The 26185-nt window shown below is 37.3% G+C and overlaps 1 protein-coding gene across 1 annotated transcript in view; it reads right to left on the minus strand.

Moving 5' to 3' along the window:
• The window catches only part of BRWD3 (bromodomain and WD repeat-containing protein), a 242942-nt gene that overhangs the window by 97918 nt on the left and 118839 nt on the right, over positions 1 to 26185 (minus strand). Inside the window, exons 14-16 of the mRNA XM_067143342.2 lie at positions 23952 to 24177; positions 9222 to 9410; positions 5404 to 5551 (exon numbers count right to left, since the gene is read on the minus strand). Coding sequence (XP_066999443.2) covers positions 5404 to 5551; positions 9222 to 9410; positions 23952 to 24177 — 563 coding nt within the window. The remainder of the gene's footprint in view (positions 1 to 5403; positions 5552 to 9221; positions 9411 to 23951; positions 24178 to 26185) is intronic.

Raw genomic sequence — 26185 nt, forward strand, 5'->3', positions numbered from 1 at the left:
GAAAACAGAATCCGCGAACACTGGCGATGCCGACAGTTGACGAAAAAACATGGTTCATATAATAAATTCGTAGGCACCGAACAATATTGTCATTGCCGGTGAAACTGCATTACTTTATTTTCATGCGAGCCCAAACGGTCTTATGGTTTTAAAGGAGAAATTGCCAGCCGAGAAATCTAACAAGCGTGAGGGATGGGGGTCATAGTAGTGCGTTGCAATGCACATGGAAGCGAGATACTTTATCCCCTCGTCATAGGAAAGTTCGATAAGCTACAATGTTTTAAGGGCGTCGGGCACTTTCCATGCCAGTACAAAGCATCTAAAAATGCAAACAGTACAGAAATCAAAAAAATAATGCATTTGCACAGGGGAACCGGCATAATTTATCCTCGTCTTTGAATTGTGCGATTTTTTTCCTTTCGTTGCGTGAGGTTATGTTTGTCAGTGATTTATCCAAGTGCATTATTTGAACATTGTACATGGACCTTGTTGGATACATTTCGGAAATAGTTTTTTTTCCATGGTATTTGAAAGGTTTAAACTGTAAATCGAGGTAATTGCATGTATTAATGGGTCTTAGAATACTTTGTGACGCGGCAAGTGTTTACATTTCTGAAATACGAGAGAAGTACCACGGCGGGAAATCGTACAAGGATAGTCATAGGAAAGTTCGATTTTAAGGGCATCGGGTACTTTCTGTGTAAATACAAGGCATCTAAAATGCATACAGTATAGTAATCCAATTAATAAAGCACTTGCACATGGGAGCCAGCATAGATTTCTCCTCGTCTTTGAATCGTGCTTTTTTTCCTTTCTTTCGTTGCGTGAGGTTATGTTTACCAGTGAGATATCCGAGTGCATTATTTGAATACTGTAAATGCACCTTCTTGGATACATTTAGGAAATAGTTCTTTTTTCATGGCATTTGAAAGGTATAAACTGTGAAACAAGGTTAACTGCATTCAGTAACAGGCCTTAGAATATTTTGTAACGCGGCAAGGGTTGGTACTTCTAAATTGCGAATTGGCGGTTAATTCGAAATCACGTAATTCGAAGTCCAATTTTTGAGTCCCAACGACTTCGAATTAACAAGGTTTTACTGTATTTTGTCCCATGAAATGAATATATCTCCATGAACTATGTCACGTATTTTGAAGGATGATTTAGTGTTGTTGCATATAAAAGATACACACAGCATTTACTAACTGAAAAATTAAAGGAGATACGTTGGGTTAGATCTCAGGTTTTGTTAACAACATATGGGGAGAGCCAGCATCGCAACATCCTATTCACAGATGAAAAAATATTCACTGCAGAAAAGTCATTTAACAAGCAAAACGATTGTGTGTATGCATGGTCCTCCAGGGAGCAAGAGAGAAAGTTCCATGTGTTCAGCGCAGACATCACCCTGCTTCTGTCATGGTATGGTGGGTGGTTTCCTGGCGGGGAGCATCGGAGGTGCATTTCTGCGAAGCTGGAGTAAAGACTTCTGCAGCTGTCTACCAGACAATGGTGGAAAAGGTGATGCCATGTATCAATTCAAAGCTGTTTGAATGGAAATCATGGATTTTTCAGCAGGATAGCGCTCCTGCACACAAAGCAAAAGCGACGCAACAGTGGTTGGCAACCAATGTCCCATGGTTCATCACTGCTGCTGACTGGCCTAGTGAAAGTCCGGACCTCAATCCATTGGATTATTCTCTATGGCAGAAACTCAAGGCAATAGCATGTCAAAAACGGCACCGCAATGTTGAGATGTAAAAAAAAAAAGTCAATCACATCAGCTGTCAAAAAATTTCCACTGGACACGATTCATGCAGCTATTGATGAGTGGCCTCAACATCTTCACTGCTGTATTGCTGCACATGGTAATCATTTCAAATAAGAAAGATCTCAGCCAAATTACCAAAGAATGAAAAAAGAGGAGTAGAAGAGTGGCTGTCATTCAAGAACACCCTGGTTTCAGAAGCCGAATCACTTTGTGGAAAGAGAAGAGTAATATGCAGAGAGAAAGAAACACAATGGTAGTATGAGAGGGTGAAAACTGCTATGAAAGAAAAAATGCAGCAAAGAAGCAGCTAGATAACGTAAAACAGAAATCAGCCCATCAAGAAGATGAAATTCAGTACCTGGCACAGGAGTATTAGAACAAAAAGCTATTTATGAAGCGACTGATTAAAGAAAAGGAAAATTGTTGGGACAAGTTCACTACCAGGTTAACAGAAGACTGTGAAAGTAACAGGAAGCTGCTTCATAAAGTAATCAAGAACAGAAGAAGTGAGCATGGCAAATTCCTTGCACTGGAAACAGATGACAGGAAAATGGCAAAGACAGATCAAGGCATCAGAGAAGAAATGAAGAACTACCTCAATACTTTATTACACGGAGAAAGCCTTCAAAATGATATCACTGAAGACTGGAGTTTAAGTGCAGGTGATCAAGTACAGCACCAGCTAACATGGCTAGAAGTGGAGCCCGAGCTGAAGAACATGAGAAATCGTAAGTCCCTAAGGTTTGATGACCTCACTGCTGACAGGATAAAGGCAGCTGGAGCACAAGGCATACAATGGTTGTATAGAGTACTCTCTGTCACCTGGAAAGAGAACAGGATACCAGAGAAGTGGATGAAAGGTATCATTATCCTCCTGTAGAAAAAGGTAAACAAGAAGAAATGTGGAAATTATAGGATCGCCACTCTACTTTCTCACTCAAACTTTGGGAGAAGATAATTGAAAGAAGAATATAGTAGAACTATTATTGGAGGAGGAACAACACAGGTTCGGTAAGAGCCGAAGTACTACAGACCTGATACTTGCTGTCAGAATGCTAAGAGAAGCACCGGGAATATGGTAAGAACTTGGTGATGGTTTTTATGGATGTTGAGAAGGTCTACAACAGTGTGCCTAGGGAGATAATCTGGGAATGCCTAGAGGGTATAGGTTTGCGAAACTTCCTGAATGATACAGTAAAGATGCTCTATCAAAAATGCTTTAGTTGTGTCCAAATAGGGAATGGAAGATCAGGTAGGTTTGATACCAAAAGAGAAGTCCAGCAGGGAAGTGCCCTGTCACCACTCCTGTTCATCACTGTCATGGATCGGATCATAACATCCATCAATGCATATTGCAAACAGCCTAACACTCTAATGTTTGCTGATGAGGTTCCCCATATGGGGAGAAAATGAAGCAGAAGTACAGGAGAAACTAGATCTTTGGAATGGCAAGTTTACTGTTTTATTAGTAAAACAAAAACTATAAAAATTACGATCAACAGGAAAGGCACAGATTCAAATATTTTTTTCTGGAGGAAACTCTGTTACAATCTGTTTCTAACTTCAAATACCTTGGAAGTATCATTTCAAAAGGTAACATAATAAACCAAGAAATACTAATTTTATTTTCAAGTAAGAAATCTATTCTGGGATGATAAAATACTCAGAAGCAAAACTGACCATGTTTCATACCTACTTCATTCAGTTCTCACCTATGGTTTTGAAACATGTACCCTACATAACAAGGCTAATAGTAAAATCCAGTCAATCAAAATTAAATTCAATAGAACAATGAACCAAAAGACCAGTAAAGACAAGATTAGAAATGGAGCAAACAGGAAGGAGGTTGGCATCAAAACATTTGTCAAGATGCAGACTACAACAGTTTGGACATGTTATGAGGATGGATGGAATGTGAACAGCAAGAAATTACTTTGACAGAGAAGTAAAAGGCATGAGGAAAGTAGGGAGGTCAAGGAATCGATGGATAGACATAATGAAATTGGAAGTCAGCAAGAGGAATGTAAAGTGGGAGGACATAGAGGAACAGAATTATACTTTGACAGGAAAAAGTGGCAAGCTCTTGTACATCACATCCGGGAAACTGGAGTTGGAGATGATGATGATGATGATGATGATGATGATGATTATCTACTTTTAAAAAATCACTCTTCAAGACCTGCGAATTTACTGGAAAGCGAATTATCCATGTGCGATTATCCATTGATCAAAACAGTCAACTTGAACCTCCACTGTGTTTCCTGTTTCTTCACTCTTCTCATTCTCAATGGTCACGTAAATTATTCCTGAATCGGTGTCTGAAGCTGGAGTCACATCTACCACATCCCTTACATCAATGACTAGCAAATGGAAGTCTACATCATTATCTGGGTCACATCCAACTGGAAGAAACAGCAGCTGCAATTAGTTTCTGCCCACTTTCATCCAAGGAAGGAGGCATATACTTACTCCCTCCTATTTTGTACATTTGCTTTCTTTACTCACTTCTTTGTATTTTCATAACATAATTTGAGGCACTTTTAATCTCAAATTCCTGGAGTTATATTCAGCAACAATTTCTTTCGAAGCATCCTCTTTCCTTTTTGGTAGTGACACTATCGGTTTTCTTATTCTCAATTATGGTTTTATGTTTGAAAAGAAGATTGCTTAACATCTCTCTCTCTCTCTCTGTTCTTCTTCTTTAAAATTTGCTGTACACAATATTTTCTTTTCACCATTCATCATTGTTTCTGTTCATGCAACAGTATGTAATCAACATATATGAAGACCAAAGAATATTGAGGACTGACAGTCAATGCGATATAATTATTCTTTCCCCTCATATTTCACTCCTGCTTGCGCTGTTGTAAACACCTTTCTATGATCTCAGGTCAGCACTAAACCAAGTTCACATGACGTAAGATTAGAGTTATACAACACTAACGGAGAATAAGTTCATTTCTGAACGTCGATCAAAAGTCAACCACACTTAGCAATTTTTATGCAACAGGCCCTAAGAAAACAGAAAAGTCCCCTTTCTGACATACGGAGCAGAAATATGGACCATAATATCCAGAAAGGAAAGCAGAATCCAGGGAGTGAAAATGAAATTCCTTAGATGCAAGCTCAGGAAAATGAAGAACAACTGTACAAGGAACACAGGGAAAGGAAGGGGACAGAAAAGCTACAAAACAGAGTAGGGACCAGCAAACATGTGATTTGGCCACATCACCAAATGATGGAATGATGCAATGATGGAAAGGTATTTGACTGGAACAAGACCAAAGCGGAAACAAAGGAAGAGGTAAATAACCAGAGTAGAGGAAGCAGTGGAGAGTACAGATGTGAACTGGCCCTGAGTGGAAGAACAGGCACAGGTCGTGGTCACTAGTACATTACCCCACCTGGTAGGGAGTTGAGAAGCAGAAGCAGAAGAAGAAGAAAATAAATTCAACAATACAACATATATCAGGATTACAATGTATGAATAGAAATGATCAAGTGCCCAACTCCATTCAATCCTTCACCTAATTTCTAAATTCCACAACACTTCGATTTATACCAGTTGCTGAATAAGTACCTTTTATTATAGAATAGAAATTGAGAAGCCTAAGATTTTAACTAATACTTACATTTTGGCTTGCAAAGAGCAGTATTCTGCAGGATTAAGAGGTCTTGCAAGAGATCTACGGTGCCAAATAATATCGCTTCCACGCTGCCAATTTCCACTTGACTGACGAACACCTTCTACATCTCCAGTTCGACGCATACCTACACGACCTGTAATGATATAAACAAATAACATTAAAAGTTAAGAACCATAATAAGTACACAAAATACTGGATGATACAACCCTGATCCTTTCCACATTTATTAGAACACATGGTAAACAAGACTCCGCATTTTCTATGTCTGTTAGCATATTCATTAATGATGTTATAATGTAAGTTCAATTTTAAAAATTACAGTAGCCTAATTACATTTTGATTTTAAAACTTTGACTAGGCCAGCAGGTCTAGAACTTTCTTAACATAATCTTGAAAAAATTGTTAACAGCATATTAGTGGAATTAATTACAAGGTCAGTTCTCTCTGTCAGTGGGTTGTGAAAGTATTCCACAAGAGATCTGAACTTGCCAACTGGATGGTGTTATGCATCAACTGACCAAATGCCAAAGTTCCAATTTTGAGATTCTTGCACTACTTGGTAGCAAAAGCCTTAAACTACCCGATCAAAATTGTTGGCACATATAATATAAATCATTACAATATTGAGTTCAGCCAAGTGCCAATCAAGATACCACAGAGATTAAAACAAATGACTAATAGCCTTCTGTTCCCTCCGATTATGCATCAAGCGACACCAAAACGTCACTTGGTCATTTGATGCAGTTTGTGTGCTGTCTCATGTTCCTGCCTCATTCTTCAGTAGTCCCACAAGAAGGGATATTACTGCTCATGTCTTCATTCTCATACAGTACTGGATAAACAGTGTGTGTGCAACATAGATTAATACTCAAAGAAAATGTGGAAACGTAAATCCTGTGCTAGTGAATGATGTTACTAATTAATAAGGTTTGGATGTTAAGGAAAAGTCACATTTCTTTTCTGAGGTCATTTTACCCGAAATCTGAAAGATAACTGTGAATGATGGGTCCGTGGCCCCATTTAAAGCAATTTTATGTTGCATATAATATTTCAGCTGTTTTATTGCTTTGATCATATTTTGCTCATTTTAGTGATATAATGTTATATTTGGTTATATTTTGAGCAATTTATTTTAATTAAGGCATCGTTTTTAACAAGGTACATGTTATCTGTGTCGAATATCAAACACAGGATTTCAAAATATTGTAGTATATGTATTTTTCTTTCTTTTCCCAAAACAGATAGGTAGCAAGTTTAGAAGACATGATTCTCGGGTAAAAAAAGAGATGCTGTACAAATGTATGCCGACAGATTAAAAAAAAAAAAAAAGCATGCTAATACTTTGCTCTTTTGCTTATTTTTCAGGAAAACAAAGTGAGAGCAGCACCTCAGCACTAAGTGAATGAATGAATGAATGAATGAATGAATGAATGAATGAATGAATGTGTAAAGTTTTAAGGTACCTACTGTAGCTCTCTCTGTCTGTCTGCATGATTAAATGTGTCTGTTGTATTATTGCTAATCACTTTTTTGGGCATGTTTAATATTAGTAATACCCTAATACTTGCTACCTATCCCTAAACTGCTTAAGTCATATTTTACCTTCTTTAGATCATATTTAGTTAGGTTTTAGGGCATATTTGCTTGCATATTTTGTGATTCTTTTGGTCATGAACTTCCAAACCTTACTAATTAAAATTCAATGAGGTCACTGTTTGAGGTAAGTTTTATTAACAATAATAACGAATTTCATATAAATTCTTCTGACTGTGAGAACTACCCTTCTTTGCTATTTTGACTGGATTGGGATTTAGCAGCGGGATCACAATCTCCTGCAGTTCCTACCATTGATTCAGCACAGCTCAATGAATGGCAACTTAGACATACTGTACTGTGCACAGTTTACCTGTTGAGCAGGAAAACTGCAGTAATGTCTGTCCAGACAATAATTGGTATCACATGAAGTTCTAAATTGAAGCATCTTTGTACTAAGGATCGGTATATAAATATTTTTTCTAGAACTTATAATTTTAAGTCAAACAGAGTCAGAAGGAAGTTCCATAACAATTGTAAATGAATATGAGATAGGTGTAAGGTAACATTCATATTAAAAGGCTTACTTTGTGCCCTTGATTAATATCTTACTTTGGGATATAGCAATGCATGTTTGCAATTCTGCACATATAATAATTTGTTTATAACAACCTCTTTTACAGGACATTACTGAAGCATCCACAATGGAAACAAATAGACAAATACAGTATCTGGAGACCAAAAAAGTGAGAAAAGTATAGAAAATGCTGAAGATAAAACCCTTCCATCATGATGTAAGTTACATGTTCACTACAGTAGCCTATGTTGATTTTAAAATCTTATTGCCCTTTTTGTATACATTGTGAGATACTGTACCTTTTTAAGAAAGATTTACATACTTGAATGCCATGTACTGTGTATTTTCTTGTAACCATTCTCTTTGTGGAGTTCTTGGAACATTTTTGTTGTACAAATGAGTGCTGTCTAGGTATTGTGTGAATCTGTATTATAGAATTTACAACATTCTTCTCTTGCTCCTTCCGTTCCTACCTTCAATAGACAGTTGCATGGACAACAATGCTCTCAAAACTCTTTGGACTCTTTTACTGTTCCCCTTTATATAATGTAAGTCTCATTTTGTATATATATAAATTTCTTCTGATGTCCCTGTTTTGGCTTGGAAACTTTCTTTTACATCCCATCTTTGGTCTAATTCTTTCCAAAATTCTAGGATGAAAAATATTCACACTGGTTCTTCTGATGTCATATAAGTGCTTGGTTGATTTTCCTAAAATAGGCCAACAGGGAGGGTACACAAAATCTCCTTGTTTCTTATGCGAATGGTACAGTAGATGAAGGGATAAACATTGAGTAATGAAGGAATGGCCTAAGAGAAAACGTTTAACCCCAGAAGAAAAAAAGTCATTCATGTCAGTCTACTTGATCCTATAAAAAATATTACTGCCTCCTTGGAACCACGAAACAATACGGGAAAGCCTTAGACGAGAATGGTTTGCATTTCCAGTATTCAAGCTGTAAACTCACAGTTTTGCCTCAAACTAAGATAAAAGAGGGAATGTTTGATGGACCTAAGATTAAACAGCTTATTAAAAGAGAGTATATTCTTGGACACTATGAATGATATAGAACGTAAGTCATGGTGTACTTTCAGAGATGAAGTCAGCAAGTTTCTTTGAAATGTAAAAGATGCACAGTATGAAGAAATTGTGGGAAATATATTTTAAAAAAGACTGCAAGTACTTGAGTGCAATATGGCTTTAAAACTCAATTTTTTGTACTCTCACCTTTACTACTTTCCTGATAATTTGGGAACCCTGAGTGATGAACAGGGAGAAAGATTTCACCAGGAAATAAAAGAGATGGAGAAAAGGTATTGGTACTTGTAAAGAGAAGATATGCAACAAGGACATTAACACAAATCAACACAGTCCTCCTTCCAGGAAAAAACAAAAACAAAAAAAAAACCTTCAACAACTGCTCTTTTATCACGTATATAGTGAATTTTATTTAGCAGAAAAAGTTCTAAATTTTGTATTCAATTTTTAATGTCGTTTATTAGTCTAAAAATCTATTTTTGTGATTTGTAAGAAAACTTACTATGGTAGAGAAAAATGGACTTCACCATTCAATTTAGCATATTGAAATTAGTTAAAGAGATCTTTCATATTTGAAACAGAAATATTTTTATTTTGCAGGTCAGTGTAATTAATGAATCAATGATTAAAAATTACTTCAAGAAGAACACTTACTAGATCGTGGAGAAGTTACATGCCTCAGGGTTGGAGTGTTTTCAGAGGTACCTCCCTGCCTTCCAGCTGTGGCATTATCAGAAGCAGATGCTGCTCCTCCTCTGTGTCTAATTGCAAGGGCAGCAATCATTTGATCAATGTTAGATCGTGGCTCATTACTTGGAAGACCCTCAATCACTTCTTGCTGGCCTACAATAAAAAATACAACTATAATCTCCAGGATATATCTATATGAAATTACCTGAAAATACAGTAGAAACATAAATCCGCATTAACTGAGACTCTAGATTGTCCAAATTAATGAAAGTCCAGATTAAAAAAAATAACTTATGAAATGAGCCATGGTACATATTCAAACACTCTATTCAGAAAAAAAAAAAAAAAAAAAAAAAAGAATGTGTACGGCACAGTATTTTAAATTTAAGAAATACAAAGGTTATTTAGTATACAAGATATAATGCTACAGTAGAGCCTCAGTAATTCAAGGTGGACAGGATCAATACCTTGAACTGTTTTCCTCCGATATTAATTTCTTTAAAAATTAACTCACAGAGATGCCTCAATGCAGATATGTTTTCATTGTTGTTATCTTCAACGTATTTAATGACAATGTTTAGATGGTCTCTAATTTCACCAAGTTTCGGCTTAGGGTTAATAATATCATTTGTTTCATCCTGGTCATATTTATCCCTTTCAGAGCTTTCTGCAGCGATCACACTTTCAATGATCACCTCCTGTGCAATTTACAACATTGCATTCGTAACTTTATACTGTAATTGCATTAATGTATTATTATGAAACGGATTTCTGGACTAATGGGGTCCAGATTAATGAGGTTCTGCTGTATTCTGTAGTGATTCACTCATACTGGAGATTTAACCATATCTACTCTTTTCGAACAGAACATGCAATATTACACATGAATTTCAAATCAATCTCCCAGACTCTTCTACCAAATATAACAAGTAGTGGTTATTAAACTAGGTTAGCAGATCTCAATCAAACCACACACAAAAAAGTAAACTAATTTTTTTTCATACCTAGGTGATGCAGGCTCTTCTTAGATGAGCTGCATGTACCATTTTAAACCACATACCAGTCCTTTGGTAGTACCAGGAATCAAACCTGGGCATCTGAGGACAGCAGCTATTAGCGCTAACCATTACTCTACGGAAGCGGACTAGTGTCGGTTACAGATCTCATCATTATAAATTTGAGGTATGTTTCTTAAAATTGATGTGCTGTATCAAATTTTCTGTAGAGTACAAGATGCTCATTTTTCCCCCTTAGTGGTACATTCATTGCAAAATGATCTACTCTATACACTGAGAACAAAGGTTTCTTTTACAGCAGCGAAAACAATGCAGACAAGTCTATCATGCAAGTAGATAAATGCTACAAATTTTCATTACGTTTAGCCTTGAAATTACTCCAATTCAGCACTTAGAGTAAGAATCAATTTTAATTCTGGAATGGTGAACCAGATGTAAACACAGGGTGTTTCTGATAATTCTAACAATTCATAGTTGGAAGTCTAATTGCCCACTGGAACTATATTTTTAGGAAACAAGTTTCACCTAGTATCAGACTGATTTCTACTTGGATTTCAAGTTCCATAAATTCTAGTTTTGGCTGCATGAGATTTAGATTCTACAGTGAGAGCATTTGAATTAAATAAAAAAAAAAACAGCTAAGCAGTGTTTTTCCTATCAGTGAGAGCAACTGTCATTACAATGTGTTGGCAGAGTTCAACATCAGTGATGCAACCATACAGCAAAATCATGAACTATTGTTAAAAGTGTATTACGACATTTTAACATTAGTAGCTTTTCACGCAAAGCCATAAGACATTCTTACTTGTTGCAGAACAAGCCTAAAGGATTTTTTTATTTTCCAAATGATGACCAATGCCATCCATTTTCCTTTTGAAAAGAACTCAATGCTGTCTTTTTGGTTTCCTAGGCTGAAATTTAATAGTATGGATTGTTGTAGATGACTAGATAGACAAACAAACAAACAAACAAACAAACAAACAAACAAGCAAACAATTTGGTGTTCTGTGACAAGCTTCTGATTGTTAAACTTTAGGGCATAAGCATCATTGTAAGGCCTATTCGTGCACCAGAGACAATTACACAGAGGGACCGACCTTGAGTGAAGCCAGTCAGTGTCATCAAGTCAAAGACAGAAGTAAAGAGAAGTAAAGACTTTACTGTGAAACGTGCAAGGACTAGCCAATGTTATAAACGTGCAAGGACTAGCCAATGTTATAAACGTGCTGCCAGATAGGATTTTTTTAAACAATACAATCAAGTCAAAATAACAGAGACCCTATTAACCCCAGAGTGGGAAGTAAGTAAAGTCTACACAATAAAAGTTTTAACACAGCAAGGCACTACAGGAAGAACAAAGGAAAATTGTTCACATCCATTTTGAAACCTAACCTAGCACCTTTCAAGTCATGTAAACAGAACAAACAAGGTTCTATTAGTAAGAGCAAAGAAATATATGCACCGCCACGTGTGTATATTTTCAACCGGACCCTAAAGGCTGAGAAGATTGCTTTGGAGAAGACAATGCAGATTGACACACTGATACTGGTAGGGGATATGAACTGTTGCATCGACAGACCATGCTGCAAACCAAGTGCAGTACTGCAGATTTCTAAAAGGGGAAGGGCTAACCATCGTCAACAACATGGAACAGATGCCATACCATAACGGAATAAGTGCCTTAAATGTTGCGCTCACAAACAGACAAAGTATCAAAGTGGTGAGACAGAATATAATAGAGGAAGTGGTACAGAAACATCTGCTGGTAAAGACCATCTTTGAACTGGTATGGACAAAAAACAGACTGACAGCACATTTAAGAAAATACATAGGAAAAAAATCCAGCTCTAATAGAAGAAATGGACATCACATCTTTCAAGGAGTAACGCAATCACAAAACTACAACAAATTATTAAGGAAGTGATAAGCACCTACCAATGTATCAAAGCAGAAAGCTAAACCATGGTTTAATAAAAAGTTCTACAATAGAGCCTTAGTAATTCGAGGTGGACAGGATCAACACCTTGAACTACAGAGAAACTTGAACTTAGAAAATCACACAAAAAAGCCTGTGTATATGAAAAACTTAGTCATGTTCAACATTACAGCACAGTAGTTTAGAAAACAAAAACATACATATTGTCTTACATTAAAAGAAATTGTCAAGTGTTTTTTGAAAATAAAAAGAACTAATTAAGTAGGGCCTATTTCAATAATGATGAAAACAAAACACACATTTCATTACATTTGAAAAACTGTCAAGTGTCTTCTGTTTTAAAGAATTGCAACATTTCCAAGCATGTCACATTACCATCTAAATAGCAGACTGTCTGTTAGGGTCATCTCGGACTGTTGGTCGAAATAACGCATAGCTGTCACTAGTGCAGCGTGCCCCTCACTATCAAATCACTACTGATCTGCATTTAGGGCAGTCGCCCAGGTGGCAGATTCCCTATCTGTTGTTTTCCAAGCCTTTTCTTAAATGATCACAAAGAAATTGGAAAATTATTGAACATTCCCCTTGGTAAGTTATTCCAATCCCTAACTCCCCTTCCTATAAATGAATATTTGCCCCAATTTGTCCTCTTGAATTCCAACTATATCTCCATATTGTGATCTTTCCTACTTTTAAAGACACCAATCAAACTTATTCGTCTACTGATGTCCTCCCACGCCATCTCTCCACTGACAGCTCGGAACATACCACTTAATCGAGCAGCTCGTCTCCTTTCTCCCAAATCTTCCCAGCCCAAACTTTGCAACATTTTTGTAACGCTACTCTTTTGTCGGAAATCACCCAGAACAAATCGAGCTGCTTTTCTTTGAATTTTTTCCAGTTCTTGAATCAAGTAATCGTGGTGAGGGTCCCGTACACTGGAACCATACTCTAGTTGGGGTCTTACCAGAGACTTATATGCCTTCTCCTTTACATCCTTACTACAACCCCTAAATACCCTCATAACCATGTGCAGAGACCTGTACCCTTTATTAAAAATCATATTTATGTGATTACCCCAATGAAGATCTTTCCTTATATTAACATCTAGGTACTTATAATGATCCCCAAAGGGAACTTTCACCCCATCAATGCAGTAATTAAAACTGAGAGGACTTTTCCAATTTGTGAAACTCACAACCTGACTTTTAACCTCGTTTATCATCATACCATTGCCTACTGTCCATCTCACAACATTATCAAGGTCATTTTGCAGTTGCTCACAATCTTGTAACTTATTTATTACTCTGTACAGAATAACATCATCTGAAAAAGCCTCATCACTGATTCCACTTCTTTACACAATATATCATTGATATATATAAGAAAACATAAAGGTCCAATAATACTGCCTTGAGAAATTCCCCTCTTAATTATTACAGGGTCAGATAAAGCTTCACCTACTCTAATTCTCTGAGTTCTATTTTCTAGAAATTTAGCCACCCATTCAGTCACTATTTTGTAAAGTCCAATTCCACTCATTTTTGCTAGTAGTCTCTCATGATCTACCCTATCAAATGCCTTAGATAGTTCAATTGCGATACAGTCCATTTGACCTCCTGAATCCAGGATATCTGCTATCTGATATCTTGCTGGCATCCTACAAGTTGAGTTTCAGTGGAATATCCTTTCCTAAACCCAAACTGCCTTCTATCAAACCAGTTATTAATTTTGTAAACATGTCTAATATAATCAGAAAGAATGCTTTCCCAAAGCTTACATGCAATGCATGTCAAACTGACTGGCCTGTAATTTTCAGCTTTATGTCTATCACCCTTTCCTTAATACACAGGGGCTACTATAGCAACTCTCCATTCATTTGGTATAGCTCCTTCAACCAAACAATAATCAAGTAAGTATTTCAGATATGGTACCATATCCCAACCCATTGCCTTTAGTATATCCCCAAAAATCTTATCAATTCCAGCTGCTTTTCTAGTTTTCAACTTTTGTATCTTACTGTAAATGTCATTGTTATCATTGGTAAATTTTAATACTTCTTTAGTATTACTCACATCCCCTATCTGGACATTATCCTTGTAACCAAAAATCTTTACATACTGCTGACTGAATACTTCTGCCTTTTGAAGATCCTCCCATACACACTCCCCTTGTTCATTAATGATTCCTGGAATGTCCTTCTTTGAACCTGTTTCTGCCTTAGAGTACCTATACATACCCTTCCACTTTTCACTAAAATTTGTATGACCACCAATTATGCTTGCCATCCTTAGCTGACTTCTTTGCTAGATTCAATTTCCTAGTAAGTTCCTTCAATTTCTCCTCACTTCCATAACCATTTCTAACTCTATTTCGTTCCAACCTGCACGTCCTTCTTAGTATCTTTACTTCTCTGTTATAATATAGAAGATCCTTACCATTCCTTACTACCTTTAAACGAACAAACCTATTTTCACATTCCTCAACAATATTGCTTTAAACCCATCCCAGAGTCTGTTTACATTTTTATTTACCATTTTCCAGCGATCATAGTTACTTTTTAAAAACTCCCTCATGCCTGTTTTATCAGCCATATGGTACTCCCTAATAGTCCTACTTTTAAGACCTTCCTTTCTTTCACATTTATTTTTAACTACAACAAAAACAGCTTCGCGATCACTAATACCATCTATTACTTCGGTTTCTCTATACAGCTCATCTGGTTTCATCAGCACCACATCCAAAATATTCTTCCCTCTAGTTGGTTCCATCACTTTCTGAATCAGCTGCCCTTCTCATATTAACTTATTTGCCATTTGTTGGTCATACTTCGTTCGCATTACCTTCCCAATTAACATTTGGTAAATTGAGATCACCTGCTACTATCACATTCCTTTCCATATCATTTCCAACATAGCTGATTATCTTATCAAATAATTCTGATTCAGCATCTGCGCTACTCTTTCCTGGTCTATACACGCCAAGGACATCAAGTTGCCTATTATCTTTAGAGAAGAGCCTTACACCCAGAATTTCATGTTTTTCATCCTTAACTTTTTCGTAGCTTACATTTTCTTCTTTCACCAGGATGAATACTCCCCCTCCTACCATTCCTATCCTATCTCTACGATACACACTCCAGTTCCATGAGAATAATTCTGCATCCATTGTATCACTTTTTTTTTTTTTTTTTTGCTAGTTGTTTTACGTCGCACCGACACAGATGGGTCTTACGGCGACGATGGGACAGGAAAGGGCTAGGAGTGGGAAGGAAGTGGCCGTGGCCTTAAATAAGGTACAGCCCCAGCATTTGCCTGGTGTGAAAATGGGAAACCACGGAAAACCATTTTCAGGGCTGTCGACAGTGGGGTTCGAACCTACTATCTCCCGAATACTGGATACTGGCCGCACTTAAGCGACTGCAGCTATCGAGCTCGGTATATCATTTCTTAGCCATGATTCAACTCCTATTACAATATCTGGTAAGTATATATCTAATAAATTACTTAATTCGATTCCTTTGTTTACAATGCTTCTACAGTTGAGCACTAACATTTTTATGTCATCCCTACTTGATTTCCAGTTCCCTGTTCGCTTAACACCGCTCCCTAGGCCACCAGCATTAGCAGTACAGTATCTGTCACATCTTCATCACTTTCACATTGTGTTGGTGCACTCATCTAGTTTCAAAACCAAACATGTCCATCTTTCCAGTTTTTGATAAAATGTGGAAAAATGTTGTATAGACATATGCCACAGAATGTTTTATAACATTGATATGTGACATGTAGCTAAATTAGATGATAATTTATTGGAAAATAGTTTGAACTTGTCCAGTTTTGAAACCAGATCTGTCCACTTTGAAACTCATGTAATGGACTTATCCAGTTTTGAAAACAGATACCTCATCTGTATGATAAAGGAATCTTTAATTTCCAGCTGTTCATCATCTTTTAACTACTCCATGATGTCAGTATCGCTGGTGATTTCTCAATGTGGAAGTCATTTAAGAAGGTTAGACAATGGCTGGTCGTCTTCATCGTTGTTCTCCTCCTCACTTCTTGCACTCTCTTCAATATTTTGTTCCATAACAACTCCCGTGTATTGTGTTCAGCTGTCACCTCATATAAGGCACTTGCTCACTAAGTGATGATTTTTATTTTTGTTAATTCAACATTTTCAGCTCGGATTTATGGGAATACTGAATTATAGAGACTTGAAATACCAAGACTCTACTGTATATGGTTCAAAAATTAGCACTAGATGCTCTATATTTTGTTCAGTGGAATCCATCAGAAGCCAATCTACTGAGTTATAAAAAACAAAAGAAGACAATATAAGGATACCACAAAAGAAGCAAAGAAACCTTTAGAGAAGATGAGGAAAACAAGTCATTAGAAGAGGAACAAAGGAAACCGTACAGGACACCGAACCCCACCCACATATCACACCAATGGAGACATGGGTAGATCATCTGTCCTCAGCATAAGAAATTCTCCTAGCCACACAATAGGACCCAAGAACTGTTCACAGAGAAGGAAGTAATGACTGCAATAAAATCTGTAAAGAATCGCAAGGCTTACGGTCCCGATTAAGTATATAATGAACATCTATAGGCCTCCAAGCTGAACTATGGCACAGTAAATCTCCTTAACTCTTACAGTGCCAAGGTGCCGATGCATCACCACTTATATTCTGTACGAAAAATGCCAGGATGCCGATTTGATCGGCACCCTCGTATAAGTGGTGTAGTTATGCAGTAAGACGCTAGATTGCGCCACAAATCAAGTAGAAAGAAGGTAGAATGTTTGTAATTCCTTCTTATGCCATTAGATGGCACTGACGTAGCTTCATTTTTGCTAGTTTACTCGTCGATTTTGAGTGTATGATCTGTGAGCGCTTGACGTCTATGATCCAATATGGCAGCCTCCTTGCTTGTTTATGTCCGCGTGTTGTGATTTGTTTTCAATAATTTTACGTTCTAATTGACGCATTTGAGTTACTTATTGTAATACATTAAGTTTATTATTATTTCTACTGTATTTATAGTTACTTAGCAATTTATTTAGGTCGTAGTAAAGTTGTAAATAGTACATTTATCACAACAAGGCATGTCGTCACGTAGGCCTAATAGTTTATGGGTTGTCATTATTCATCATACGCCAAATAAATAAATAATTCGGGAGAAGGAATTGAGGAACTTTTGGGGTGCTTTGAAGATGTAAGCGACTCTAATTTTAGCGAAAGTGATGATTATGATGTTTTCGGGGTCTTCAGATAGCGCATCAGGGATGATGAATCCGTGCCATTGGCTAATGGGCTTACAACATTTTGTGCAACGTCAAAGAGTTATAGTGACAGTGCTAATGAAAATGTCAGTGACAGTGAATTAGATGATTATTGGACTGAATACATATTCCCTGAAAGTAATGTTGTCCATCCCCACCATTTTTATCAAATCCCAGGGCCAAAACATGTAGGCCTACCTCATCCTGATGCTCCACCCATAGAATATTGAATCTGTTCTTTACACTTTCATTCCTGACACTATTAGTTGATTTTGTATGTTGTTCTGATCTTCTGAACTGTTCTGTAGTAACAAATACTGCTATTAGACACAGTTCTCTCAAATGATTACTATTACTCTCCCAAAATTCATAAAAAATCCAATCGTTGACAGGTTTACACTGTTGGTATCTTTCTCTCCACATGTTCAATGTTTTTGGAAATTGGTAAATAGACCTACATTAACAATATAAATTGGTATATATCATTCCAGATAAGAGTTAAGATGAAATATCTTCACTTAGTCGCTTTGGATTTAGTGTAAAATGTGCTAATTAATTTTAAATTATGTTTTTCCTTTCTTTAAATAAAAAATATTATTATTTTTGTGCACAATATTCCATAAAATTTTGTTTTTTGAAATGCAAATCACATGTTTATATTCCTTGGAGTATATCAAGCTCACATACCCAATTTTACCTCCATATCGAAAAAGATATAGCCATACTTGGACTGTGCGAGACCAAGAAGAGGGGTACAGGGGAGATCCTTCTGAGAGAAGGAAACAGGCTGTATTACAGCGGAGGACCTGAAGCAAAAAATGGAGTGGCCATCATACTTAGAAGAGAAATCCAAGAATATGTGGAATATACAAAGTACGTCAGTGATAGGATGATGATGATGATAAGACTCCGGTTTGAAAATGGCGTGAAAGATCTATTTCAGTTGTATGCCCCACAAACTGGTTGCATAGATAAACATATAGAGGACTTCTTCGAGGAAGTGGAGAGGCAGATAGAAGATAAGGAAGTACTAGTGATGGGAGATCTAAATGCACAAGTTGGAATGGAAAGACAAGGAAAGGAAGATGCTGTAGGGCCCTTTGGATATGGAAATGTAAATCCAGAAGGCGAGTTGTTGGTGGATTTTTGCATGAGGAATCAAATGATTGTTGGAAACACCTGGTTTAGGAAGAAGAACAGTCAGAAGATTACAAGGTATGGTTGGGGAGACAGACGAACAAAGACCATGATTGATTATATAATCATAGAGAAAGAACACCGGAAGAACCTTGTAGATGTAACAGCCATGCCTGAAGAAGCCTTTGGTGGAGATCATAGAGTTGTGATAGGAAAATTGAAAGTTGGAAAGATTGAAAAACCCCAATTAAGAAGAGAGAAAAGAATTAAAGTATGGAAGTTGAAGGAGAAAAACATACAAGAAGAATTTCAAAGGGAAATAATACCCTTGGTACCCAGGACAGAGGTGGGGAATGTTGAAGAGGAATGGAAAAGATTTAAGGAAGCACTGGTTGGATGTGCAGAAAAGATTATGTGGTAGAACATCAGGAAATGTGAAAGACAAAGAAACACACTGGTGGAATGATAGGGTAAAGATTAAAGTGAAGGAAAAGAAAATGGCATGGAAAGCATGGAAAACATCTAAGACTGAAGAAAGTAGAAGAAAATATGTGGAGGCAAAGAATTTGGCCAAGAAAGTAGTGGAGGAAGAAAAGAGGAAAAGCTGGGCCTTATTCACACAGAAATTGAGAGATGATATGCAGGGCAGCAAGAAATTACTGTATGGTATCTTAAGAAACAAAAAGAGAGATCAAGTAAACACCAGATTTGTGAAGGATGAAGGTGGCATAATTTTAACAAAGCCAGAAGAAATAAGAAATAGATGGAGAGAGTATTTCCAGAAGCTGCTGAACATAAGAATGGATGACAGTCATTCAATGGACGACCAGGAAAGGCAATTAGTTGATGAAGAAATGGATAAAGAAATTACAATGAATGAAATTGAAATGGCAGTAAGAAAGATGAAGAACGGAAAAACTGCTGGAATAGATGAAATTTCAGTGGAGATGATAAAGGCAGCTGGAGCTGTAGGCCTGCAGTGGAAATATCGGGTTCTCAGGAATGTCTGGGAGAATAAGGAGGTCCCTGAGGATTGGCAAACAGGAATAATCATCCCAATTTTCAAGAAAGGTGATAAGAAAGTTTTGAAGAACTACAGGGGAATTACTCTAATATCCCATATTGCTAAGATAATGGAAAGGATACTGGAAAGTAGAATAAGGTTGAGGGTTGAGAATCAGATACAGGAAAATCAGTTTGGTTTCAGAAGTGGAAGGTCAACAATAGAGCCCATTTACATTATGAGACAACTAATGGAAAAGCATTGGGAGTACGAGAATGATATGTGATGACATTCATTGACATCGAAAAGGCATATGGCAGTGTCCCCAGAATGAAAGTTTGGGACAGTCTGGTGCAAAAAGGAATTGGACAGGTATTAATAAAAATGATCATGGCATTGTATAAGGAATGTTGGAGTTGCGTGCAAACACAAGTTGGCAGGACAAGTTGGTTCAAAATAACTAGTGGGCTGAGACAGGGAAGTGTTCTATCACCAATCCTGTTTACAATAGTAATGGATGACATCATGAGAACAGCAAAAGCAGCATATGGAGGAAGAGAAATGAACATGATGTTATTTGCAGATGATATTGTGATTTGGGGAGAAGACGACAGCAAGGTTCAAGAACAGTTGAATGTGGTGAATGGGAAGATCGAAGAATGTGGATTGAAAATAAGTGTAGAAAAGAGTAAAACTCTTGTTATGACTAGAGGGGAGAAAGAAGGGAAAGGACAGATTAGACTTGCAGACAAGCCCCTGGAAGTAGTGGAAACGTTTAAATACCTGGGGAGTGAATTAATGGAGAATGCTCGACTGTATGCTGAGATTAGTAAAAGGATTCAAGCTGGAAGTTGTTTCTATCATAGTGTAAGAAACATGTTATGGGACAAAGATGTGCCAACGGAAGCAAAGGATACTATGTACAAGATGTATTACGTACCCATAACAACTTATGGAGCAGAAACTTGGACAATGACAAAGAAGGATGAGAGTCGAATACAGGCAGCCGAAATGAAGTTCTTGGGAGAGTATGATACAGAAGAGTAGAAGAGACAAAATAAGGAATGAGAAAATCCGGGAAGAAATTGGAGTGGAAAAAATGAATGATAGAATAGAGAAGAGCCGACTGAGATGGTTTGGGCACACAAAGCGAATGAGCGACGAAAGAATACCAAAGAGGGTGATGGAAATGCAAATCCAAGGAAGGAGAGGCCATGGACGACCACGATTGAGATGGAAGGATACCATCCAACGCAGCATTATAGAAAGAAACCTGGACTGGGACACAGTGTTGGAGGAGGAGTGGTGGAAAGACCGAAGAAAGTGGAGAGGAACCATATTTGCCCCTACCCGACTACAGCTGGATAAAGGGAAATGATGATGATGATGATGATGATCTTTTAAAATGAGATGTAAATAACAAATTTTATACAGTAATGGAAAATCCATTGAAACATGCTTGGCATTCTATGCATATGATGCCCTATTATGGGTCGGCATCCAAAGGGTTAATGAATGTTTGTGACAAGTGACTATCCCCTAAACCTGGAGGAGATCAATGGTGAAAATGCTTTACAAAGGGCATAGAAACACCAGTGACCTGAACTGTGATGGGAGTTGCTCTGAAATGCACACTGTTAAATATTCTTACCAAGCTAGAATCTCAAAGACTGACAGAAGTAATAGAAGTCCACATTCCCTAAGAATGATTTGGGTTCAGAAGAGACAGATGCCAAACAAAGGCCATTCAGTGTCTACAGTCAGATACAGAAGACACTCTGTCACTGCCAGGTGGGAAATTACATGCCGTCTTCTTAAACTATACAAAGGCCTTCACCACTATTGACCTCTTGAGCTGGTAATAAATTGCCTAGCTGAGCAACATTTTGCATGTCATCAGAAATTAAGACATATTTCTAAAATTATACAAGTTCGTGCTTTCGTGCCAAAGGTATGTTTTATTTCTCCATGGTGATTGATGGTAACAAGTTGTACTTTCTATTTCACTACTTGACAATCGCTATTGCTCAAGGTACTTCCCTTAACAAATACGAAGCTTAAATTTCTTCCTACAGATGGCAATCAGAATCCACAGGTTTTTCCACCTTTTCAATACAAATTAAATAATTGTTTATTAAATAAACATTTCACGGGACTAGAACTATAAGCCATATTTCCTCTAGATGATAAGGCTTACCAGCCAAAACATAAAGCTTTTTTTAAATTTAAGCTTAAAAATAAAAATTGCAAAATTATTTGGTTTAATGGTTTAACGTAACAAAATACAATACCACACAACAGACAATAGTAGGGCTCCTTCAAGGGAATCCGTTGAGCCCCATTCTATTTACTGTGGCTGCAGAAGATATTGTAAGAACAATACCAGAAAATGTAAAGTTGTACATGTATGTGGATGACATAGTGTTAGTCTCAAGTAGCCAAGAAGATCTTCAGCAAGCCTTCAACAGAGTGACTGAATGGGCAGAGGGAAACGAATTGCATCTTTTTAAGGCTAAGATAGTGATGGTGACTTTTAGAAAAGGAGGGAAACATGGAGTTATTCACTTTAAAGGCAGACCCTTCTTGTCTGTCTCACACTTCAGGTATCTAGGGGTCACATCAGACACCAGGGAACACCTTCACAAGCCACATCTAGGAGAGACAGTGAATGCTGCTATATGAGCCATAAGTGACATAAGGCATGTTACAACACCCCCTCTCTGGAAATAACAATCAGACTCTTTCACCTAAAAGTTGCTCCGGTAGCCCCATAAAGGCTTGAGAACATATGGCTACATCTGAAGTGCAGAAATCTTGTACAGCTAGGGAAGAAAAAGAGCCTATGCTTTAATGAGAGAGCTCCCTGTCGTCAAGAAAGTGGGATTCCTGATAATTCTACTGTCTACACCATATGAGAAAATAATGACATTTATTAGTGAAAATAGGAATAAATATGGAGTAACTTCTTCTGAATGGACACAATGATCTCACAGGAATGGATGCAGGTATTATACAACCTACGACATGTGGCAACACGATTCTCAGTGTAGGTTTTTCACCACAAAGTGTGTAGGAACAAGAGTTTTCATCAACAGGACTTTCAGTGGATATGCAGGTTATATGAAAAACAATGTGATAGATATCATGTCAAAAGGTGTTAAGACCAAAGGCCCTTATTTAGTTTTGTAAGGAGGACTGATCTGAAAACGTACTTTGCACATTTGTGCACTAAAATGGCGGTTAGACCTCCAATGCTCTATGGGGCAGAGGCATGGGCAATCTGGAAATCTGAGGAGAAGAAACTGGAATTAGCAGAGATCAAGATCTAAGGTGGATGTTCAGAAGAGGCTCACCAGAAATGCTGACCCTGTCTAAACGGAAAAAGATGGAGTAAAAGAAAAAGAAGAAGACTGATGTTCAACCTAGAAATACACCTGGGAATTTTTTTGAAATCGTGTTTGGACTTGACGGGTTGACTGAATTAACACACATAAATCATTTTAAAAATGGCACCACAGTGTAGGGGTAACATGCCTGCTTCTTACACGGAGGCCCCAGTTTCAATTTCTGCCTGGATGTGAGGGCTGGTTTCAGGTCCACTCAGCTTACATGATTGCAATTGAGATAGTGGCCCCGGTCTATAAAGATATGAATAACAACTGAGAGGATTTCTTGTGCTGACCACACAATTACCTTGTAATCTGCAGGCTTATGTACATGTATAGAGGAGGATTTCTTTTCTATTTCATTTTCCCTTTCAGATTTATAGAAATGATTATTATACTTGGCTGTGATAAGAGCCTTTTCCACTTGTTGGAAATCTTACTCAAGAGATATTTTACAGTATGCTTCTGGAATGCTGATGTTCAGTTCAGTAGTGGAAACTGATACCAAGTATCTATGCAGGGACACCACGTGCAGAAATCAGCTTCAAGTACCAATTTTTGGATGTATTTTATGTTATCTTTTAATATCTTTGACATTATGTTTCTGACATAATTAAATAAACTTTTCCCTTTCAGAATTTTGTATTTGTAATGAGCATCCTATTTGCCAGAACTGAAAGTAGAAAACCACAGAAAACTTCCAAAATGGCTAAAAGTGTGATACAATCCATATAATCATGATCATGTGATCTGAGCCTGAGTGCAGACTCTTCCAGTCCACCAAACCAGTCTAAAATTCATGGCATAGTCAAGAATTAAACCCAGACCATTAGCTACTATGCCCCTAAATTACAACAGTGAAATGCAATAACTGAAAATATTCTAGACAGCAATTCAAGCAATATGAATTCAATTCCATAATACTCACCTCCAGCTCCAACAATGATATTAGGAACTAACTGTTCACCCTGACAGTTTTCTCGACCTGGAACCAGTCGCTGAAGATAAGGAGGATAAGGATTCCCATCAATATCCACCAGAAATGGTGGTGGCATCAAATGTGGTGGTACTTGAGTTTGTTCATCCAGAACAAAGTGGTTTGCATCCCGAATGAGAGGCCGATAGTCAGTGTGGAAAAACAGTTCATTTGGCAACTACAAAAGTAAAAGATAAATAAGTAACACAATGATACAGTCCAAGAAGAGGAGGGAGGGAGGGAGGGAGGGGGCAAGGGGAAAGAAGGAGGGGGAAAGGGTGATGAACACCAGCATCATCACCCAAGAGACCCAGACAGAAGCAGTCTAAACATACAGATGTTCCTTTATTAAGAATACTGATTTTATACATGTATTTATTACGCTAATATAAGAAACTTTAAACTCACCCCTGAAATTCTGTATATACTCTAGAAACTGATACTTAATTGAGATTTGTGGATTTCTGATCTATTTCCTGCTGCAGGTACTTGTCCATTCATTGTCCCCCCGCTTTTTTCTTCAAAAATATTAAATCAGGCTTAAAAAGTATCTTGTAAAATCATGTTATTTATAATGAATTAGAAATTTAAACAAAGAAAAAAATACACACACAAATATCATGTCATTTCTAATTAATGAACATAGGTTTTCGTGGCTCATTGTATTAAAATATATAAATAACTATGATTAACTGGATTAAAGCCACTTATTTATTACTAAAACAAAACCGATCTTTCCGCCAAATTACATTGGCCTTCATCAGGGCATGTGAAGATCTGCTTCTGACAGTGATGATTGAAATTCTTCAAAGAATGTGGAAATCACAACCATACTACCCATGTCCTCGCCACTAACTGGACTCTGGTATCATCGTGCTGTGCTGCGGTGGTTGGGAGGTTACTGCCATCTGTCGACAGTTCCTGGAGTGCGTCGTGCTGTACCATGGTGGTGGTGTTACGCTTGTATTTTTGGAGTACAGGTCTCCATGTATTCGATAACTTTAAGCCGTCTTCCCTGTTGAAGTTATTTGCGCACAGCTCTATCTCTATGGCTTCCCTCACAAATCGAGCATAGAAGTCTTTTACAGGAACAATGACCTTCGCCTGGTCAAAGATGATTAGGGAGAGCATATTGTAGAAGTGTTCTGCGATGGCAGATTGGTTTATAGCAATCTCTTTTTCTTTTTTTCTAAGTTGCTTTATGTTGCACTGACACAGATAGGTCATGGCGACAATGGGACAGAAAAGAGCTAGGAGTGGGAAGGAAGTGGCCGTTGTCTTAATCAATCACTACTGATCTGCATTTAAGGCATTCGCCAAGGCGGCAGATAACCTATCTGTTGTTTTCTTAGCCTTTTCTTAAATGATTGAAAAGAAATTGGAAATTTATTGAACATCTCCCTTGGTAAGTTATTCCAATCCCTAACTCCTCTTCCTATAAACGAATATTTGCCCCAATTTGTCCTCATGAATTCTAACTTTATCTTCAAAATGTGATCTTCCCTGCTTTTAAAGACTGATGTCATTCCATGCCATCTCTCCACTGACAACTTGGAACATACCACTTAGTCGAGCCGCTCGTCTCCTTTCTCCCAAGTCTTCCCAGCCCAAACTTCGCAACATTTTTGTAACGCTACTCTTTTGTCGGAAATCACCCAGAACAAATTGAGCTGCTTTTCTTTGGATTTTTTTCCAGTTTTTGAATCAAGTAATCCTGGTGAGGATCACATACACTGGAACCACACTATAGTTGGGATCTTACCAGAGACTTATATGCCCTCTCCTTTACATCCTTACTACAACTCTTAAATACCCTCACAACCATGCACAGAGATCCGTACCCTTTATTTACAATCATATTTATGTGATTACCCCAATGAAGATCTTTCCTTATATTAACATCTAGGTACTTATAATGATCCCCAAAGGGAACTTTCACCCCATCAACGCAGTAATTAAAACTGAGAGGACTTTTCCAATTTGTGAAACTCACAACCTGACTTTTAACCTCGTTTATCATCATACCATTGCCTACTGTCCATCTCACAACATTATCAAGGTCATTTTGCAGTTGCTCACAATCTTGTAACTTATTTATTACTCTGTACAGAATAACATCATCTGAAAAAGCCTCATCACTGATTCCACTTCTTTACACAATATATCATTGATATATATAAGAAAAC

The sequence above is a fragment of the Anabrus simplex genome, chromosome 3, assembly GCF_040414725.1.
Source record: "Anabrus simplex isolate iqAnaSimp1 chromosome 3, ASM4041472v1, whole genome shotgun sequence".
NCBI classification, from domain to species: Eukaryota; Metazoa; Arthropoda; class Insecta; order Orthoptera; family Tettigoniidae; genus Anabrus; species Anabrus simplex.